Source organism: Chelonus insularis, unplaced genomic scaffold (genome assembly GCF_013357705.1).
Source record: "Chelonus insularis isolate UGA/USDA-ARS -01 unplaced genomic scaffold, ASM1335770v1 contig_85_pilon, whole genome shotgun sequence".
Lineage (NCBI taxonomy): Eukaryota > Metazoa > Arthropoda > Insecta > Hymenoptera > Braconidae > Chelonus > Chelonus insularis.
This window is the reverse complement of record NW_023276773.1, coordinates 1,124,139-1,145,896: the sequence shown is the minus strand read 5'-3', so window position 1 is coordinate 1,145,896 and position 21,758 is coordinate 1,124,139. Positions and strand designations below refer to the sequence as shown.

The 21,758-nt window shown below is 30.0% G+C and overlaps 3 protein-coding genes across 5 annotated transcripts; all 3 read right to left on the bottom strand.

Annotated features, from left to right (window-relative positions):
• Positions 1 to 2,431: 2,431 nt before the first annotated feature.
• Positions 2,432 to 4,996, bottom strand: LOC118071535 (retinol dehydrogenase 13-like). The gene is made up of 5 exons (XM_035090727.1): positions 4,812 to 4,996; positions 4,411 to 4,736; positions 3,978 to 4,217; positions 3,497 to 3,882; positions 2,432 to 2,956 (listed from the first exon to the last, which is right to left on the bottom strand). The coding sequence occupies exons 2-5, from the start codon at positions 4,694 to 4,696 to the stop codon at positions 2,852 to 2,854; spliced, it is 1,017 nt and encodes a 338-aa protein (XP_034946618.1). The 5' UTR covers positions 4,697 to 4,736; positions 4,812 to 4,996; the 3' UTR covers positions 2,432 to 2,851.
• Positions 4,997 to 5,769: 773 nt separating this feature from the next.
• LOC118071536 (retinol dehydrogenase 12-like) lies at positions 5,770 to 9,198 on the bottom strand. Its single transcript, XM_035090728.1, has 5 exons — positions 8,789 to 9,198; positions 8,240 to 8,514; positions 7,470 to 7,709; positions 6,524 to 6,909; positions 5,770 to 6,230 (listed from the first exon to the last, which is right to left on the bottom strand). Exons 2-5 carry the CDS (start codon positions 8,496 to 8,498, stop codon positions 6,111 to 6,113), a joined length of 1,005 nt encoding a protein of 334 aa, XP_034946619.1. The 5' UTR covers positions 8,499 to 8,514; positions 8,789 to 9,198; the 3' UTR covers positions 5,770 to 6,110.
• A 92-nt stretch (positions 9,199 to 9,290) lies between these two features.
• LOC118071533 (retinol dehydrogenase 14-like) lies at positions 9,291 to 21,396 on the bottom strand. Of its 3 annotated transcripts, none has more exons than XM_035090724.1 (6): positions 17,075 to 17,372; positions 15,026 to 15,246; positions 14,359 to 14,638; positions 13,009 to 13,248; positions 10,462 to 10,844; positions 9,291 to 10,167 (listed from the first exon to the last, which is right to left on the bottom strand). In XM_035090724.1, exons 3-6 carry the CDS (start codon positions 14,633 to 14,635, stop codon positions 10,063 to 10,065), a joined length of 1,005 nt encoding a protein of 334 aa, XP_034946615.1. In that variant the 5' UTR covers positions 14,636 to 14,638; positions 15,026 to 15,246; positions 17,075 to 17,372; the 3' UTR covers positions 9,291 to 10,062. The 3 variants fall into 3 exon arrangements, 2 of the variants coding, with proteins under 2 accessions (XP_034946615.1, XP_034946616.1); XM_035090725.1 differs by lacking the exon at positions 17,075 to 17,372 and adding an exon at positions 16,733 to 16,836; XR_004690902.1 differs by lacking the exons at positions 9,291 to 10,167; positions 10,462 to 10,844; positions 13,009 to 13,248; positions 14,359 to 14,638 and adding exons at positions 19,023 to 19,402; positions 20,128 to 20,565; positions 21,243 to 21,396 and having other exon boundaries at positions 15,034 to 15,246; positions 17,075 to 18,757.
• Positions 21,397 to 21,758: the final 362 nt, after the last annotated feature.

Sequence of the window (21,758 nt, the reverse complement as noted above, 5' to 3'; positions counted from 1 at the left end):
TCATTATTATTTGTAAACCAAAATTATCCTACTGTACTGCAATTTCATGGTCTTTATTTTTGGTATTTAAAATTCCCTCAATAAATATGATTTATTTACCTTTTATTTCCTAATGATTTCTTTATTTCAGGATAATTTTTGTTCAATTCTTTTTTTTTTTCTTTGTTTTCGAATGATGGAGCAAATAGAAATTTCATTTAATATTTCTAAAAAATAATTATTCAATAATTTTATTGTTTATAATAATTAATTTTATATTATAAGGATTAATTTAATAATGAACTAATGAGTCAATTAATAAATTAATGATCGATTATTAATATCAACGAGTGTCGATATAAGTATTTAACAATATTCTATTATCAGCTTAAATTCGCATTAATCAATATGATAATAATAAAATAAGAATTATTATACAAATTGCAGTATTTTACGATGATATCGATAAGTAGTCTGAAGGTAATGAGAATTATATATGATAAGGTGCTAACAGTTGTTAATAATTTAATGTTAATTGTTAATTAAACAAATCCCATATAAATATCATTACAGTTGTAAAAAAAAAAAAAAAATGATTTATTATAAAAGAAAAATATTTACTTATATCTCTTTTTTTTTTTTTCTTCAATTATTAAAAAAATGAGTAAACATCGAAAAGTGTGTACATAAAGTGTGAAATATTTGGATAATTAGATAAGACAATTAAAGAGAATGCTGCAACTGTACAATTTATGCATTGAATGACAAGTGATGACGAACAAGCACGTGAAGTAAGACTTATTTTATATCCTTTATTTGTTCTTCTCATTTACCGTACAGTCGTTGATACTTTTTTATCAGCACATGCATTTGACACTTAGCATCATACATACACGTGCATTGATAACATACAGATGTATACATATAAAGATGACTAATTTTTAAATGAAATATTTATACAATGGTAATAAACTTTTTTAATATTTTTTTAAACAATGCTTAATGATATAACATTTATAGAATCCTTTTTTTTCTTGTTTTATTATTAACTTTTTTTTTGTTAATTGAATTTAAATATTTCGATTATTTATAGTGATTGGAATTAAAGTTGACCACAGAGGTCACTTCAAATAATTAACTATTATTAGACAGTATAATTAGTAAGTGTAATTGAAGAGATAGAATATTTAGCCTAAATTAATTTAAAATAATATCCATTTTGAAATTAAAAATAACAGAAAGCATGTTTGTACATCTGTTTCATCTTTAACGCCATTTTGTAGCTAAACTATGTGAGTTAGAGGCTAATGTCAAAGGACCTTTTTTATAGAAAATTTTATTCTCTACAATTTTTGTTTGAAACTTTTTTCCGTATCTCTTATAGTTTATGAGAAAATTGTAAAAAACTGGACCTCAAGATTGCTTTGTTTTTGTGTGTTGGTACCCCTTCTTTACAGTCCGAACAAAAAAAATTCGAGTTCAAAGTGTGTAAAATTATGAAAATAAAAGCAGTATAATGTAAACATCCGTACATGTCACTATGTCACGTAGATTGACCTTTTCATTGGATCATTTAACATTTTATCTACAACAAATACTTTCATTCTTGTCTGTACATTTTTACAGTCATTATCATCTCAATTAAACGTGACATTAATAAGTCGAAAAAAAATGTGTAAACAATTATTAAACTAGGGTGATTGACTGTTACCATGAAAAAAAACTCTATTTCAATATTTATAGACAAGTGATAATTAAATGGTATATATTTAAATTTATGCTTAATTAAATTCAGCATCTGACTAATTATTGTTTAGTAAGATATTTTTATTTTTCACACCAGCCGCACTAATATCAGATCATTCATCAATTATTTTTAGATAATTATTTAATATTCTATTCAACTTTATTAACTTAGCATATTAATGCTTTGCGTCTTCATCACTTCATTTAACGTAACACATTTGCGAATATTTTTATGCATTCAATTCCATTACTCTAAACATTCTGCCCATATATTCCATGTTTCTTTTAAAAATACATCTACTCAGTCCATCAAATTTTTATGTAAGTAAATATGCTAAAATATGACAATAGAGACACGTATAAATGTAAATACATTTTTTCAAAAATATGCGATTGAATTAAATTAATATGAGTAATGGAATGATGAAAAACTTATTTGAATTACATTAGCATATTGCATAATAATAAATACATTTTAGATGGTAAAATGTGCGAGGATAACATCGACGAATAATATTAATGAATAAAATATTTTAGAAATGAAAGAAACAATTGAATGTCAGATCGAAAAGAACGACTTACGCAATTTTTTAAATATTTAATCGGTAAAACAATTTGCTCTATTACCAACCGCAGTCAAGAACGAACTTTTGTGTACAGTTGGCTTATCGACAGAGCTGTTGGTAAAATAGGTTTCTAAAATTAATTCTGTAGGACTGTTGTAAAAATTTATTCAGAGCAAACAAGAAATAGTGAATCTCATCAGGACTCAAAGCCTTGCCAAAATATAATTTTTTGATCCCCACTTGTTGGGGGCATTTTATGCTTGGCACATTGTTTATAAACAAAGATGTTAGAAGATAGTGAATAAATAATATACCTTGTCAACTCTAGTTTTTGTTTCAAATTAAATATAACTTGATGAAAAGCTAATCAGTTGACTGTCGAGCATACAAATTTAAATATCTTACAATATTTTTTTTTACACAATAAATTAAAAGTGATATTTAATTTAATTCTTCGGTAGTATAATGGCCAGTATCCCTGTCCATCACTTAATAATAATAAGTAATAATTTATTATCAATAATAATTAAACATAATAATCGTAAAGCTTCTTCTTTACGTCAAATTTGAGGATCGGATGGTTGCATTTTCGTTAAGTTTTTACAGATTTGCCAGTATTTTATCCCCTTCAATCGATCGGTAACTCCTCGGTACAATTTTCGTTTCTGAAACATAATTACTCATTAATTACTGCATTCAATAATCATCGAATAGTTCTTTAGTTTGTACAAGATGACATTGATTTTATTTGTTTCTTTTTTTTCTAAAGAATGACCGTAATTTTAAACCCATTTATTAAGTATCAAGTTTAATAACTAAATAGTATTTCTAAAATTACATATCTAACTTATTTTATCTATTTATTATCAACAGAAGTAATCATTTTCATGAACTTCAATATTAAAAAAAGTTTCTCTGCATCGTCACTGCAGTTTATTTCGTTATGATGGTTTGAAATAATTGCAACAGTGTTGCTACTTAGTACACAAAAACGTTGAAATTACCATCAATTTAAATTGCAAGCTATCATTCAAGTAATTTGCTTGCAACATTTATGTTAATTTTTTTTTTATCACTTTTTTTCGTTCATAAAATAAAGTCGTCTTTTCATTTTGATTTTAATCTTTTAAATTTCTTGATTAAAATAAAATGTCAGTATTAAATAAATTATCTAAAGTTTAGCAAAAAATAAATTAGAGACTTACCCTACAGTCTAAGAAATGTTTCCCGGAAACTCCTTCAACTTCCTCCGACACTGCAAGATAAATAGTAGTTTGGATTCCTTCAACGACACTTTTGCACAGCGGTTTGATGAAGATGTAGAAAAACATGGCAGTCAGACGTCCAGATCGATACCAAATTTCTGTAAAAATGGCACCAGGATGAAGAGAGTTGACTGTAACTTTGGTTCCTTCCAGTCTGCGTGCTAGTTCCAACATGAATACTATCAATGCATACTTGGAGATGAAATAAGACCAGCCTGGAATGTAGAGATTCGTTGGGTTCGGGTTGTCCAAGTCTAACCATCCTAGGAGATAGGATTCTGAACCCACTAGAACTATTCTTGATGGAGCTGATTTCTTCAACAGATCTAAAACATTAAAAAACTTCATCAGCACTTGGAACATCCAAAAAAGATAACATATCTTCGAACTGACATGGATATTAAAAAAATCAACAACTTACCAATAAGTAGATTAGTTAGGAGAAAAGGACCATACATGTTGGTTCCCATGGACAATTCAAGCCCATCTTCAGTCAGTTTTCTCGTCCAGACATGAGCAATACCCGCATTATGAATCAAAACATCCAACCTCTGTTCTTCTTTAATAATTTGCTCAGCAAACTCTCTGATAGATTTAAAAGATGCCAGGTCTAACTTTCTCACGACAATATCATTGTTTCCGGACTCTTCCACGAACTCGTCTAGCAAAAAGAAGATGATAATTAGCTTGATTAAATCATCAAGTTGTTTGATTATTGATACCAGACTTTATAAGCACACTTGGAATATTCATGAGTTGATGAGTCGTTGCACCAGTGTGGATTGTAACAGACCACACGCAAAACAATGAATTGCAGTGATTTGTTGAGTGTCTTTAAATAAATCCATCTTTACCTTTCAACTTTGTAGCAGCTTCGACATTGCGGCATGCCATTATAAGTCGGGCTCCTCTTTTGGCCAAATCTCGTGCTGTTTCTTTCCCAATTCCTGATGTGCATCCGGTTAGAATTACTGTCTTGCCATCGAGCCTTTTGGTGCTGGTGCAGATGCCTAAGGTAACGAAATTGAATAGTCTAACTAACACGTAGAGGGCCAATAGTGTTCCAAAAATGAAGACTGGTATCAGGTAGTAGATGGTTAGATCACCACCAGAGACTTCAGCAGCACCAATTTCAGCCATGTTGCTGGATTATCTAGATATTGATTGGAGTCTAGTTGATCTGAAAATGATATTTTATGTTGATGATCATGATGATACCTATTCTAAACATTGAAAGTACTTGGAGTATACTTACGATTAATTGGAGCTTGATCAGAACTGGATCCTTTCCGAGGTTTTGAATCTCCTGGACTATCCAACACTACATCCAATAAATAACTGCTTTATGGTCTTTGCAGGACATTAAATGCATGTTAGGTCTTGTATCCCTACTACTTATAATTCACCAGTCAGATAAGTTTTACAATTTATAAAACATTATTTGAACAATTTAGCGCACAGTCATTCATATAAATACTGATTCAATTATGCACATTTGTTGGATACAAAGTATTAATAGAGGGCATTTTTATCTTGAGGGTTCAAAAGATAATCTTTATTATTAATTCCGTCTTCTTGATAGAGTCAATATGAAGCGACTTATTTATCGAAAGTATAATCAAAATCAATGAAAGAAATAAAAAATCTGTCGACCTTATAATGTTGTTTAATTTATTTATGTTAATTTCTTCTGTTTGTTGAAGAAACATAGCTAAATATTGAACTTCATTAAAGAGATGATTTAGAGTGTTGAGTTCAAAGCTAGGTATTAAAGTAAAGGAGACAAATTTATGTTATTCTTTTGCCGTTTTATTACAAAATTCTTTTGAAACCTAAATAGATAAAGAATTTTTGAAAATACGAAGAGTTCCTATTCATTGTTTATAAAAAATAACATGCTCAATTTATCACTAATAGATTTTATCATCAACCGATAAAACAGAATATTACTCCATATTACCATTAGTCGGTAAAGCAATTTTTGAAATGTGATTTAGACGTGAACACTAGTAAAAAATGTTTAAACATATCAAATTGAATTAATCAAAAATTTTAGCTAATGATATTACTTTTAAAATAAAATTTATGAAAACTATTCTAATAGATAGGTAATTTCTTTGATTTTCGAGGAATCAATTTAATAGATTACCAGGAAATTAAATAATTCAGAAACTTTATTATTAAGAGAAACTTTATCTTATGTCATGGATTATTGGATTGAATTATCAACAGTATGAATCTATTGTAAAATATTCTTTCACAATTTTTTTTTCCTTTCTTCTTTTATTTAAATTTATGTCAAAGAAATTGATTTGAAATTCTTAAAACTATTAAATAACTCAATTTATTTACAATAAATTTATCTTATCATTCAGACAGTTGATTTACATCAACAAACATTTAATAACCAATCCAAATGGACTATTTAATTAAATATATAATGTCACTTCAGTTCACAGTATCAAAGTGTTGAGACATAAAAATTATTTGCCTAAAATATTAATAGTACTACAAATTATATAGCCTTAGTTCCAATTTATAATAAAAATCACACTTAAGATTGACTAGATATTTTTGGATCTGATGGTTGCAGTTGAGTTATTTTTTCACAGATTTCCCAGAATTTTTTGCCTTTGGATGGATCTGTCACTTTCTTTGTCAGCAGACCATATTCCTGAAAGAAAGAAAAAAAAACAAACTCATTTCAGCTCATATTGAATATTGATAAACAAAAATTAGTACATTTCACACCTAGGGAGGAAAAGTAGACAATCTCAAACTACGTGTAAAATTACACCCTGAGCCGAAGGCAAGGATGGTAAACACGTGATTAAAGTCTACTTTTCCTCCCTAGGCGTGAAATGTACTATTTTGTCATACCCGTGTGGAAAATTCAACCTCTTTCTAATGGAAAAGTGAACTTTCCACACGGGTACGACGAAAATTTTTTATCAATCATCAACTTACTTTGCAATCCATAAAATATTTTCCACTAACATCTTTAAGCTCTTCAGCAACGGCTAAATGTATTGTTGTTTGTGCACCTTGTTGAGGAGTTTTAGCATAAAGGCTCAAGATTGCATTGATGATCAACAACAGCGCTGTTGGACAATGATGCCAAATAGGAGTGTCAACTAATCCAGGATGTAAACAATTAACTGTCACACCAGTTCCTTTTAATCTTTTAGCCAACTCTAGAGTCCAAATCACAGAAGCCAATTTGGAATTCATGTAAGCCCATGCCGGGAACCAGATATCCTTAGGACATGGATCATTTAAATCAAGCCACCCCAAATGATGGAAGAGCGACGCTGTTATCACTATTCTTGATGGCGCTGACCGTTTTAGCAAATCTAAATCATTAAACATGAAGTCGATAAGTTAACTTATCTCAGTATTTTTAAGATTTCTTTACAATGTTTAATTATTTATAACCGAAAATTACCAAACTGGTTGATCATACTTGCATAATTAATTTTTATAAAATAGTGTAACCGAAGGCTGCACTGGAATTGAGAATCTAAAGAAGGAATTTCAACCCTCTGTCTCCATTTTACAGTAAAAGTAAATTAAACCGACTCAGTGATTGAATGGACAACGTACTAGCTTGGCGAGTCGCAGGTCGTGGGTTCGATTCTCGGACCGGGGAAACAAAACAGGACATGATTTTTCTAAAGATCTCCAATAATCGAGAGGTTTATTCATGAAGGCGGCTATGTCGACATCGTTTTTTTGCGTTCTTATGCAAATGTGTTACATTGGAATACATCGGAATTATTTTAAATATTAAGGATGCTTCATAACCTTGGGCCATAAATTTTCCTTTCCTCACCATCAGCTCAGCTAGACGTCATCACTACTTACTTGCACTTTGTTTTAGAGCTTGTAGCATAAAAAAGATCTTTTTAATTACCTATCAATAAATGAGTGAGTAAAAAAGGTCCATAAAAATTCACAGCCATTGTATATTCAATTCCATCTTCAGATAATTTTCTATCAAATACTGTAACAGTTCCTGCATTATGGATTAAAACGTCTAGCTGCGTCTCTTCCTTGTTGATTTCCTCAGCAAATGAGCGAATTGATTTGAAGGATGACATGTCCACATATTTTACTACTATATTTTTGTTACCAGACTCTGCTGATATTTGTTCTGAAAAAAAATTGCTCAGTCAATTATTAGCATAATTTATATTCAAAACTGGAAGAACTGAGGTCAACGGTAAAAAAAGGTCTTGAAAGTAATGTGTAGACGCATGCGTTCTAGCCACACACATCATTGTGCGCTCGATCAAATATAGTGGGATATAATTTTATAAGACTATATTTTAAAATTTTATATAATTGCTCTTTGTAGATCTCTATCAAAAAAATGAGATGATAGAATTTTATATGCATGCACGCACATAACTTTAAAAGGCTACAGCGCATGCGTCAACATATTACGTGGAATATTATTCATCTGAATTAAATCCTAATCAGGTAGATTTAATTATATTTTAGTTAGAAAAATTTCGACTGCGCTTGCGCGATCGTTTTTTGACACTTGAAATTTTTGGACTGCACATGCGCAGTTCATTACTCCTATATTTTTTATCTTAGAAACTTTGTTTCCACTTGACTAATGTACACAGAAACTTTATTTTTTTTTTAAATTATTTAAAAATATTTTCTCCGCATTACCTTTGACTTTTAAAGCACCTTCATAATTAACATCAGCCATGATGAGTCGTGCACCACGGCCAGCTAAATCTCGAGCTATTTCTTTACCAATTCCTGTCACACACCCAGTTAAAAGCACTGTTTTTCCAGTCATTTTTTTTTTACTTTTACAAACACCCATCGTGAAATGTGCAAACAATTTCAGTATTATTATTATTATCAGTAATATTCCTAGTAGTGTTTTCAAGACATCGGTGACATTGAAAATACCAATTTCCATGGTTCTGATATTATACCTAATTTTTTTTATCAATTAATACATTAAATTTGTTACTTAAAAATTACGTAATTAATTATTAATGATGAGAAAAAAAAAAATATTGTACAGAAAATATTTATTGATAACAAGTATTTAACAAGTGTTAAAACAAAATAAATGAATAAAGAAAAATTTTCAATTGTGCTACATAAGAGATAATTAAAAAGAAATGAAGGATTATAAAGTAATGAATGACAACAAAGAACTATAAATTCTTGCTATTGAATGAATTAGAGATCAATAACACTCACTATTTAGCTTTAAACTGCGTTGAGAGTAAAAGTAAACTAATACCGTAATTGTGAAAGTAAAACTTATATCTTTAAGGAGAAGCTAATCATTCATTTCAGCGCCATCTTTAGTCTTCCACTCCTTCGGATAAAATTAGAAGGTCAATTTCCAGTAGAAAAAAAGGTATAATTTTTATAGCTACGTAACATTTATAAGATATTATTAACATTTTTTATTATTTTTAATATTCATTGATCATCGGAAATTTATGATACGTACAAGTTTTTGTTGACGAAAAATGTATAAACATTTATAAATCCATATTTATGATATACTAATTAATATTGTTTATTGCATTTAGATAACTTGTAGTCTTTCAGAAGATTTTTATGCCGACTTTAAAAGTTTTTTTACAATTAAAAAAAATTCAATATCAAATCAATCATTTTAATAACATGAAAAAAAAATTAATAATCATTAAATTTGTTTGCAAAGTTAATTAATGTAAAGAATAATTAAAAATACAGTGGCAGACTAATTAACCAGGGCTACCCAAAAGATTTACAAATTTTTAAAATAATAAATGATTTTTCAAATAAGTTAATACTCTGTATACCTTTTTAACGCATTCAACAGAAAAACGATCAGAGATATGAAAAAGAGAATTAAATTTTCTACAACTTTTACTCGAAACTTTTTTTTATATTTCCAGCCGTTCTCGAGATATTTAATAAAAAGTCATTTTTGCACTTGTTCGCAATTTTTTTGCAAACATCCCCTTAAATTTAAAGCCCTAATTTCGGCACTAACATTCCTACGGCTACATTTCCGGATTAGTTTCATCCAACTCGATCATCTTAAAGTGGCGCCCTCTACCTTGGCGTCCCTCTTATGTTTTTTGAAGCCAAGTAGTTATGCAAACTTTTCAACACACTCTAAAGTGTGTATAAAATAACCACAAGGTTCTATAGTTTGTGTATAGCAATTAAACATTGAACATACTAAAATAACACACTTCAGATTTACCTGAATTAAAAGGTAAAAAATGTCATAAACAAAAACTCGTACGTACCATAAGATTTCGCTTTCGGTTATGGTTTTTTAAATTGGAAATTTAAATAAATATGAATTTATTTCTATAAAACCATGTTTCAGATTGAATTGATTTCTGTATAAATATATATATATATATATTTAATTCAAGTCTATGTATAATTGAGGTGCATGAGGATAAAATCATATTAATGGATTAAATCATTCACAGACAAGTAATGAAGATGGTCATTATTTTGATTTAGATCTTTGGATCTGTCGGTTGTAGTTTGACAAGTTCTTCGCAGATTTCCCAATACTTTTTGCCTTTTGATGGATCTTTGACGCCTCTTGTGAGTCCATATGGCTATAAAATTACATCAAAAATTATTGTTAATAATTACTGTCAATACATATTTATTTCATCATATTATATTCAAATAAATTTGAAGCTATGATGCGTCATTTATTTGGTGGTGACTGCAGCGCCACCATGTTAAACTATGTGCGGCGTTGCAAAATCAACGGACAGCAGTTTAGTCAGGTTCAAATAGGAATAGTTAAAATGGCAACACTGCTAATCGTACTTCACTCATAACGCTAGTGACGAGAGGTTAAGTTCTTGATAACCTCCTCCATTATATAAAATAATTAAACTTACTCTGCAATCCAGGAAATATTTTCCAGTGACTCCTTCAACTTCTTCAGAAACAGCAACATGCAGAGTAGTTTGAGCACCTTGTTCTGGTGTTTTAGCAAACATTGCCATCAACAGCTTCAAACCCCATGACAATGGAATAGGAACACTCTTCCAAATACCACTGTCAATGACTCCAGGATGTAGACAATTAGCAGTAACATTAGTTCCTTCCAATCTTCTTGCTAATTCCAGGGTGTGGACAATATTAGCATACTTGGAAACATAGTAAAGGTATCCTGGTAGAGAGTTGATGGGATTGGGATTGTTGAGGTTCAGTGAACCAAGATGATAGAACTCTGAAGCCACTACGACGATTCGTGATGGTGCAGATCGCTTGAGTAGATCTGGAATAATAAAGAAATTAAAAAGCTGTAGAATGAATATAATCCTGGAACTCCACATCAGCAACTTTGCCATATTTGTTGCTAGCTTTTGAAATAAGCTATTTTTATCTGTTTTTAACCTTAAATAACTTTCTTACAAGAAATAATAATTGTATTGCTTCTATTTTTCACTAGTGGCAATTAGCAGAACATAAAAGTATCATCAATATTCCAGCTTTAAATAAAATGATTCATTCAGCAGCACATATGATACCGCTACCTAGAAAAGGGTTGATGAACTTTGGATACAGAGAGAATATTCTTATATCCTTTAATAGAAAGTCTACATAAAAATTACCGTTCTCATCATGACACTGAAACAGTCAAGGTCCATAGTTGGAAACATTGAAATTTTTATCATTTGCATTCTAAGAATAGCAAACTAGTAGTAAATTCGACTTTGACCAGTGCTTGGGATGGATCCAATCGTTATGCTTAAACTCTATGTAGGGCACATAGAATACGACAATAAATATTTATAAGGTAAGTTGAATGTTTATAATAAGCAATAAAAATCAAAGCACCTACTTTAACGGGATATTTATTACTACTCATGAACCTGAATGTTGGAGAACTATTCAAATGGATGAGCAATTTCTTTTAACCTTCTGTCATCACTCTAATACATCACCATGAAATTTCATAATTCAGAGACTGTACAATGTAATAATTTTTATCTGTGCATTAACTTGGAAAAATATAATGATAACTGTTGAATAATATAATAAGTGTCATTAATATATCATGTTGATAAGAATCAATTTATTGCATATAAAATGATAGAACAGTTATTCTCTCTATCTATTGTACAGAGCTAACTTTATTAATCTTGCCAATTATTTCAGTGAAATTCATTTTATCTAAAATGATAAAAAATTATCTTAGGTTTGTTATCATAAGTTGGCTCTGTTATTCACTTGCTGGCTCCAAACATCTGCTATTACATGATTTATTGGTAAGTTTTGTTCAAAAACTAGCAGGGATACCTGGTTTCACTGAGGGAGTTGATATGAGATTGTGTGGTAGTTGGAATAAAAGATCAACTATAAAACAATGATCTAGAATATTCTTGAATGTCTTGAACTGTTCTAGAAATTTCTTAGAGGCAAGAATTCCAGTCTTTATATCTTCAAAAGCATGCTCTCCAGGTAGAAACTGGAACCTTCTTCATGGACGAGAGATAGAAGGTTACCACACCATTCAACTCCCTTGATCGTACCAGGACTCATTCCTGAATTGTAGCATCACACACCTTGCATGCCGAAGAAAAAATGATTCATAACCCTGCCTTGTTGCCGATCAATATTCAATACTTAGAACCTTATTCCTTACATTAGTGTAACCTTTTTCTTTAATTTAAATACTTTGATCACTTTTAATTATCTTCGATATCCTGGAAAGTCAACAAGGAAGTTTAAATTTATTTCCTAATATAAAAATTATGAAAGTACCATTTATCTTAAGCAGAAAACAATTAATTTGTCTTGCACGCATGCGTACAATAACTTTCTTTTCTATATATCAGAAAACATCACTTTCTAACCGCTAATTGGAATAGAAAATGCAAACATTTTGTATGATTGACGCAAAAACAATTAATATTTTATAAGATACATTTGTTATCTTTGTGAATTAATGACGAGATCTAAATTTTATGAAGATAAATAGCCCTTCAGAGTCATCGCCATGAAGAAAAGTCTCGCACCTCTTTTAATATAATGTTGGACTTTGAGGTTATATACAAAGTATTATATGAAGACACAACATTGCTATTTTTTCTCGGGTATGCTTAATGGACTCACACGTCATTAAGATACGTAACTTCTTCAATAAATGAGCTTTTCACCTTCCAAGAGTAATGGCTATGCTTAATGGGAATCCCAAACCGTTAGCCAAATAATCTTTTTCAAGAACATCAGTTCTACCAACTTACCAATTCTTTTTTATTCTTCAAAAGATAATCTACCATGCACATTGAAATACATTACTTTTCCAAGTTGCTAAATATTCCATTAATCATAGCTTTCTATTCAAATTGAAATCATCTTTACTCTTTGACCTCAAATTGCAGATTATGCAAATAGGTGTCAATGAGTCACTTTCAAGTCGTTAAGTATCTACTTACCGATCAGAAGATGCGTGAGCAAGAATGGACCGTACATGTTGGTACCCATGGTCATTTCTAATCCATCTTCAGTAACGGCTTTTCTCCAAAGTTCAGCAGTTCCGGCATTATGGATCAGGACATCTAACCGTTGTTCCTCTTTATTAATTTGTGCTGCAAACTCTCTGATGGATTTGAAAGACGCCAGGTCCAATTTTCTCACGACAATGTTGTTGTTTCCGGACTCTTTCACGAACTCGTCTAGCAAAAGGAAGATGATAATTAGCTTGATTAAGTCACCAGGTTGTTTGATTATTGAAACCGGATTTGATAAGCATATTGAGAGTATTCATGAGCTTAAAAGTCGTTGCACTAGGATGGATTGTGACAGAGCACGTGCAGAAAAATGATTTGCAATGAATTGTTAAGTATTTTTATAAGGTAGATATTCTGCTGAAGTATTATTAATTTGAAGGTTCAAGTCTCGGGTGACCTTGACCTTGCAATATGTTGTAGAGTTTGTTATTCTGATCAAATATATGTACATGTGTGTAGAGTATTTCTCTAACAATTTTTTTAGAACTGTATTATAACTGTAGAGGGAATAGAGTTAATTTTTTTGCTCTTATGAGCAAAGAAGATCTGATGACGTCTAGGAATGAAGATAATTGCAATGAAACTTTTACGGTTTTACTGCGTGAAGTGATGGCGAATGGTACATGCAATAGCTCTCAGATGAACACTCCAAAATGGAATTGACGGTTTCTTTGGAAAAAATTCAGATGGTTGATGAATACATGGAGAATACTCTGACACTATTTTTGGTCCATTCTAACATCTACTTGTTCAACTGAATAATCTTAAAGTTTATTTTTCCGAAAGTTATGGGCCAGCACACTTGTATCCGATAAACAGCAGCATATAAAGTCGAGCCCGGGCAACCAATTCTTCCGAATTTAAAAAGAAAATGCATACTCAACAATAAAGCCCATATAGGACCAACCATTTCGATATTTTATCAATTCTAAAACAAAATATTTCTGATCAATAATCATTAAACACCAGATATAACAACTCTAATTCCAAACTCAGTATTCATTTTTCTGGAAAAAAACTTTCAAAAATTTTTTATCTACTCTACAACTATTCTCAATGGTATATATTGTTCTTCAGTTAAGACCTCATACGTCTATCGTCGTGAAAAAACTTGATTTTAAAATGGATCTTTCTCTTGTAATAAATCGTTGAGAAGATCTCAAATTGTCTTGATGTCACAACATCACTGTTGATAGAATTGTATCAAAAATGGAAATTTATTTATCCTCATATCATCACTAACAGCAGAGCATTGTCAATCAAATCTATCATTACCTTTCAACTTATTGGCAGCTTCGACATTGCGGCATGCCATAATAACCCGGGCGCCTCTTTTGGCCAAGTCTCGAGCTGTTTCTTTCCCAATTCCTGATGTGCATCCGGTCACTATCACTGTTTTTCCCTCCATCCTCTTCTGGCTTTTACACACGCCGGTAGTGAAGTAGACAAATAGATACAAAAGAATACCTAGACCAACTATTGCACCAATTACCAACGTCACCAGAGCGCAACACACATTCAGGATGGTAAGCTCTACGCCGAAGACCATCATGAACTGAAACATACCAGGAAAAAAATCATTCCTTTTTCTATATTTAATTTCTAAAATCTTGGAATCAGTCATATATCATTTGCTTTGGATACAAAGTTGAACAATAATTATCCATCCAAGGTAAACAACAAAGTTTCATCATCGGTGATGGGTAATTTACAATAAAACAAAGTAACTTGTAATTGTGAAATAAGTAAAAACATATACAAAGTCCTCTTTTTCACCGATTGCCAACAATTATTCTTAACCTTTATAGTTTAATAAAAAAATTCGCTTTTTAAATAATTAAATATTAAATCTAATTTTCTCTGCTTTTTAAAATCAAATTTACCATCAAAACTGTGATGATTATTGAATTAAAAATGATAATAAAATAATTTAAATACTTACAAATTGATTTTAAAAACTTCTGGTTAAAATATTTATCAAAAATTCTTTAAATGGACCATCAACTTTCCATCCGTTCTCGAATATTACTCAAGACGAACTGGACTTTGCGGTACTCGTCAGACATTGATCCCCACTTCCAAACTCTCTCTGATAGAGAAATTCCTTGAGCGTAACCATGGCCTTGATAGCTCAGGCATTGAAGATCCATTCAATGGAGTTAACTGTAAAGCAATAATTTAAATATAAAACTTAACTACAATTTAACGATCTATCTAAAGAAAAACCATTTTTAATCAGCAAAAAAACAAAAAAAAAACAAAATTAAAATTACAACAATAATTGTTAATTATTTAAATCACCTAAACAAATAAGGAAGAAAATATTTTACCAAAACAGGAAATTTTATTGCAAAAAAAAACAAATATAAAGAATGTTGAAATAATTAAACAATGTATTTAAATGGTATATTAAATAAGTATCTTTATTGTTCTAATTTTATTCATAAACATACAGTGGTAAAAGAAACGACCAGAGCGTAAAAAGCGATTGAAGCTCGATTTTCACTTATAATTAAAAATGAGGCGGCTTTTTCTTTCGACATCAATTATTTCAGTTAATAATTAATATTTATCCAATATTAAATATAGAATTTTTATCTTTCTCTATTATTTATCTAATTTAATAAAAAAAAAAAATGATATAAATAACAATATTCACAATATATTTGTAATAATTCATTCATTATTATAGAAGCTGTATTATTTGTTGTAATTTTAATCTTGGTAAATGAAGTAAGATTTTTCTTCAGCCCATTGACAACTGCCTCATTTAATTGGTTAATTAATTATTTATAGTCAATGATTTTTATTGACAGTGGGAAAGTTATTGTAATGAACCCAATTTTGCAAATTTCAAATTTTGGCACATACTCCATAACACAGCATTAATTTCCGGTACTGGATGTATAATTATGTTCCATCCAGATTTCACCAATGTCTTAAAATAACACGCTTAAAGTGTGTCCACCGTAAAATGTCTATAAATGAACTATACATGATTTATAGACATTTTTAAACGTTTTATAGTGTGTAAAAAATCTGTACTTTGTTTGTGGTACTTAATATTGAAGATTTTTAGTGTGTTAAAAGTGTCTACAAGAATAACACACTTGGATTTAGAGTGTAACTGAAACCTATTTAAATTTTATGCAAAATCAGTCCAGCTGTTTGTTCATGAATATTTTTTTTTCGACGATAATTTAATATTTTATCAATATTTTGTTACTCTTCTCTAAGAAGTTGCTCGTATGGATCTTCTGGGTCGTCACACATTTTTTTTACAAACATTTTTATCAATTTTAAAGCGAAAATGACTCTTGCAAAATTTGATGAAATTTTCAAGTTAGAGATATTTAAAAAAGGAATTAAATTCGATTATCAATTCTTCTGAGTATTAATTATACAATTATGAATTAATTGATAATTTATAAACACTCTAATGTGTGTAATTTTTTAGTATAAACAGTCTTTAAATTTCCAATCCATCAAAAAATGTAAAATAACCTCACTTCATTTACCAAATTTAAAAGAACTTGTACGAAATGTATTATACAGCATCAATACAATAATAAAATAAACAAAAGTCAGAAAAATACTTAAAAAGATTCTCCAATATTCGACATTAATTACATTAATAATCATAACTAACCTCAAATTTTTATTATTTCCAAAATTTCAAGACTTCTATTTATTACTTATTATTATTGGAAAAAATTTACATCTATTTGTGCTTTAAAAGGTTCTTTAATTAACCTCACATATTATGAGAATTGAAATTTTGTAAATAATTCCTTGAAAAATCATAAAATATCATTATAAATGAATAAATTAACATTTTTCAAGTTGTTATGATGGAAGAATCTTCTTAATTATAACGAATTGATTCACATAATCAATTAAAATATTGAAATAATTCACTTTTAATCTATTCTACAGCATTTTTTACGTATTTCTAACCAAGAAAATTGAATAAATAAAAATATTCGAATACCTTGTGATATATTGAATGGATTAATTGGCCTATTTAATCGATAAATGACTAATGTTTGCTTATATATTGCAATAAATAATCATTATATCGAATATATCAAACTATATTATCGATACATATCGATATATACGTTATATGATTCAAAATGTCGACTGTTTTTGATAGAATGTTCATCAAAAATCAAAAATAAGAAAATAAAAATTGATCTCTTGTGATTTAATAATAAATAATCCAAATGATAATAAGAAAAAGCCATTTTTATCACATTGTCAGATAATTATTAAATTCTAATCATTAAAATCTTCACCTATCATTAACTGTATGTCCTTGTTGATTAATATTATGTCCAGTCCTAAGTACGTTTAAATTACCATCATCATTTCTTTCATCAACATTATGTCTCCTATCATCTAACACTTCTGTATCATTTTTCTTTTCATTTGATTCAACTTTATATAAAATATCATGACACAATGGACACCTGTCTTGAACATATAACCATTTACGTAAACAAACACCATGGAAGAAATGATTGCATCTTGTTTTTTTAGCTGTTTTCATTTCTTGATAGCAAATAGCACAAACATCATCTAAACATTTTAATTGTTCTTCATTAGCTTCTGGAAGTGAATTAATTTTATTCACAGCTGTTCTACGTTTCATAAAAACACTCCAACCAGCTTTAGCTTCATGCCAGATGTTGAAGTAAGCATGAATTGCCATCATAACAGCACGTATAGCACCACCTGATTCGAAGACTAGGATCCAAATGCCGTTGAAGAAGAGAATAACACCAAAGGTGAATTCTACAGTATTGCCAAATGATCTAATGATGTATAAACAGTCGTCCAATGGTTCCCAAAATGTGCTACGGTAAGCATCAAACAGGAATAGCGAGTAAACAGCCAGTGATACCATTACTTTGACAATGACTTCGATGCTGAAGATTGACACGGCCAAGAGCCAAGTGCTCATGGTGAAGTTGGACCATAGGAAGACCAGCAATGACACAGGGAAGACTATCAGGAATACACAAACTGCTAGTGCACGTAGATGACGTTGTAATGCTGGATTGTGTGACGCACTTAATGACATCAAGACTGGATTAACAATGTTATGAATAAAGTGAAGTACAGCTGTTGATAGAAGACAGAAATTCTTAAAGAGTCTAGTCAATCTTTTATCACGATCTAGGCTTGTTAAACCTGTTTGAAGTGCTAGGATATAAAATAAAATAGCAGACACAGTTCCGATGCTTTTTTCATCATCAGCTTCTGTTAGAAGAACCCAACGGAAAAAGCAACCAATATAATGGCATATTGATGAAATAATTGAAGTCATTCCTAATAAGGCGGTCAAGGTTTCACAACCATTCACCAGCAATGTACGTATCATTTTATAAAAACAAAATGTCTCATTTCCATAATATCTACCAAGAATTTGGATTACTTGTTCCCCAACACGTAACATCCAAAATGTTCGCAATACATTCGGAACATTTAGACGTGTCCATTCAAATTCTGCTAATGCTGATAGACCATAATTACAGATAAAATTTTTTGCATCTTCATAACCAGCATATATGACATTCAACATGTTGATACTGTTATACCAGAGTACAAATTTGCAGAGCAGCAATGGAAGCAGTGTCGCAATCACTGGCGAGTGATACAACAAGTTTATCTGGATTAAAAAACATTTCGTTAAATTTTATTCCAACTTGTATTATATGTTTAAAATATTAGTCAATAGTTCTAGATCAACTTTTCTAGGTAATTAACATCATAACTGAGAATTATAAAAATTATTTCGACCCCATTTTCTACTAACTTTTGAATGAAATACCAACTTTCAAGGTAAGCAACCTTAATATATTCAATGAAAACATCTCTAAGGCAACTATTGACCAGTATTGTTTGATTTTTCCTTTTGTTTTTTTTTTACTTACCGGCAATTCAAATACTTGTAGACAAAAAACTATCCAAGAAGGTATCAAGAAGTTGAGAAGCAACAATTCATCCATTGCTGGAAAACGGGGAGCTAAGTGTGTACAGCAAAAGACGCATGCTAGAATCATTTGGAGAATTGTGTTCTGGACCATAGTTACACCAGGGCCATCAACAAATAGATGGGTGAATTTTAGATCCATTATGTCATCTAATACACTTGATGATGAATTAGTTGAATTAGCGTAACTTATAATTGCTTGGATCATGGTGACATTAGACCAATAGGACACGAATATCGTGCCTACTGATATCAGGTACATGTAGACGACTAATAAGTGTTCTGTCCAGAGCATGAAGATGTAGAGAGATACGATGATACCTGGAAAAATGATGATGATTAATTTTAGAAATAGATCCAAGGGTTTTCAAGGTAGTCATTCTGCTTAAAGTTAGTGTTTAATGATTATTGATCAGAAATATTTTGTTTTAGAATTGATAAAATATCGAAATGGTTGGTCCTATATGGGCTTTATTGTTGAGTATGCATTTTCTTTTTAAATTCGGAAGAATTGGTTGCCCGGGCTCGACTTTATATGCTGCTGTTTATCGGATACAAGTGTGCTGGCCCATAACTTTCGGAAAAATAAACTTTAAGATTATTCAGTTGAACAAGTAGATGTTAGAATGGACCAAAAATAGTGTCAGAGTATTCTCCATGTATTCATCAACCATCTGAATTTTTTCCAAAGAAACCGTCAATTCCATTTTGGAGTGTTCATCTGAGAGCTATTGCATGTACCATTCGCCATCACTTCACGCAGTAAAACCGTAAAAGTTTCATTGCAATTATCTTCATTCCTAGACGTCATCAGATCTTCTTTGCTCATAAGAGCAAAAAAATTAACTCTATTCCCTCTACAGTTATAATACAGTTCTAAAAAAATTGTTAGAGAAATACTCTACACACATGTACATATATTTGATCAGAATAACAAACTCTACAACATATTGCAAGGTCAAGGTCACCCGAGACTTGAACCTTCAAATTAATAATACTTCAGCAGAATATCTACCTTATAAAAATATTTTTTAATAAATATTTACCTAGACAACAAGCAAGAAATTTCATGATTATCAAAACATAAGCTTGATAGAAGAATGAATTGATGTTCAATGATGATATCACTGATGGTTCTGATGCCATTGATGCTAGTGATCCCACTATTGAATTCTGAAACCCTACATATTTCAAAATATGCGTCTCATTTAGCACAATATTCTCTTCAGCAACACCCACACCTATTCGCAGTAACTCATCAATAATAAACAAAGGTGGAACTCTCATCACAATGTTGGCAAAATCCATCAATCTATCTCTGGCTATCAAATCCATTTTTCGTAGCTTCTTAATGACTTCCAATTCCTGATAATTATTATGTTGCTTATCAATAGCTTGAAATGTTTTATCTACTTTTTCTTAAGCTCTTGGTAAACAAAATTGATTTGACTGCTTCATCACCAATTGTGAACACGACCTAAAATCTAGCATCAAAACAATCATATTAATTATTTCATTATTTTAAGCTAATTATCTATAATAAATGCCAATTGTTTATTTTATTATATTTGTTATTGCTTATCAGTGTATATGAATATTGCAGAAATGTTATCAATATGACAATAACCTCTTAAAAGTTACCAACAGTTTTATTTTATGCTTCGAAAAATGAAGTATTTTTGAAGTAAATAATGAAGTCGTTAATGATTACTAGGTGATTAGCCTACTAGTGTATTTGATAAAATCAATAAAAATAATAATAATGAAGTAAAAATAATCTATAAGGTTAAAATAGTTGATACATAAATATAATCAATTAGGTAAAATAATAATAAACTACGTTATAATAAATCTGTAAATGGAAAGTCAATTTTTTGAAAGGTTATATTACGACGTTATATTTATCATTCAATGAATATTTAATGCATTGCTGATTCATTGTTAACAAAAGTAACTAAAAATATAAACAGAATTTTTGTGTAAAATTATTGAATAATATAAATAATGATAACTGAATGAATTTATTCGAGTTTTAATCAAAATGAAAGACAAGTTATGACTTGGATTAGTTAAATATTTACATCTGGTTATTATCACTAAGGTATTGTAGTCATATAAAAACATTGGCATTGAAATTTTTATGGTATATGTAATTACTAACCTATTGGTAGTGATAACGATATTGCAATAATTATTGTTGATGGAAAAAAATTGCTTGATCACATCCTCATTTAGCAATGACACTCAATGGCACTCAATTGTAACCTCAAATATACTGCTGTGAAGGAAGAAATTATGAATGCCATGAGAGACGACCGAACTCAGGTGCAAATGATGCCAACATGAATAAAATTTAGTGGAGAAGAAAATTCCCTAGGATTTTTAAAGCTACATTTCTATTGTTGTAGACAGATGGCGTCATGTGAATAAAAATGCGTGGATATATTTTGACTTCATTTTCATCTAGACCTTTTTTTTTCGGTATTTAAATAAAAATAATTAAATAAATAACATAAGGATTATAAACAATAATGGCAGAACAATCATTAATTTATTTATGAAGATTTATTTTTATAAATAAATGTTTAAATTGAGAGGTTATTGTGTAGCATAACACTCAGTCATGTTTTTTTTTTGTCTCTGAGTAAAGTCAAGTTGTTTTTTGAAACCAACAATG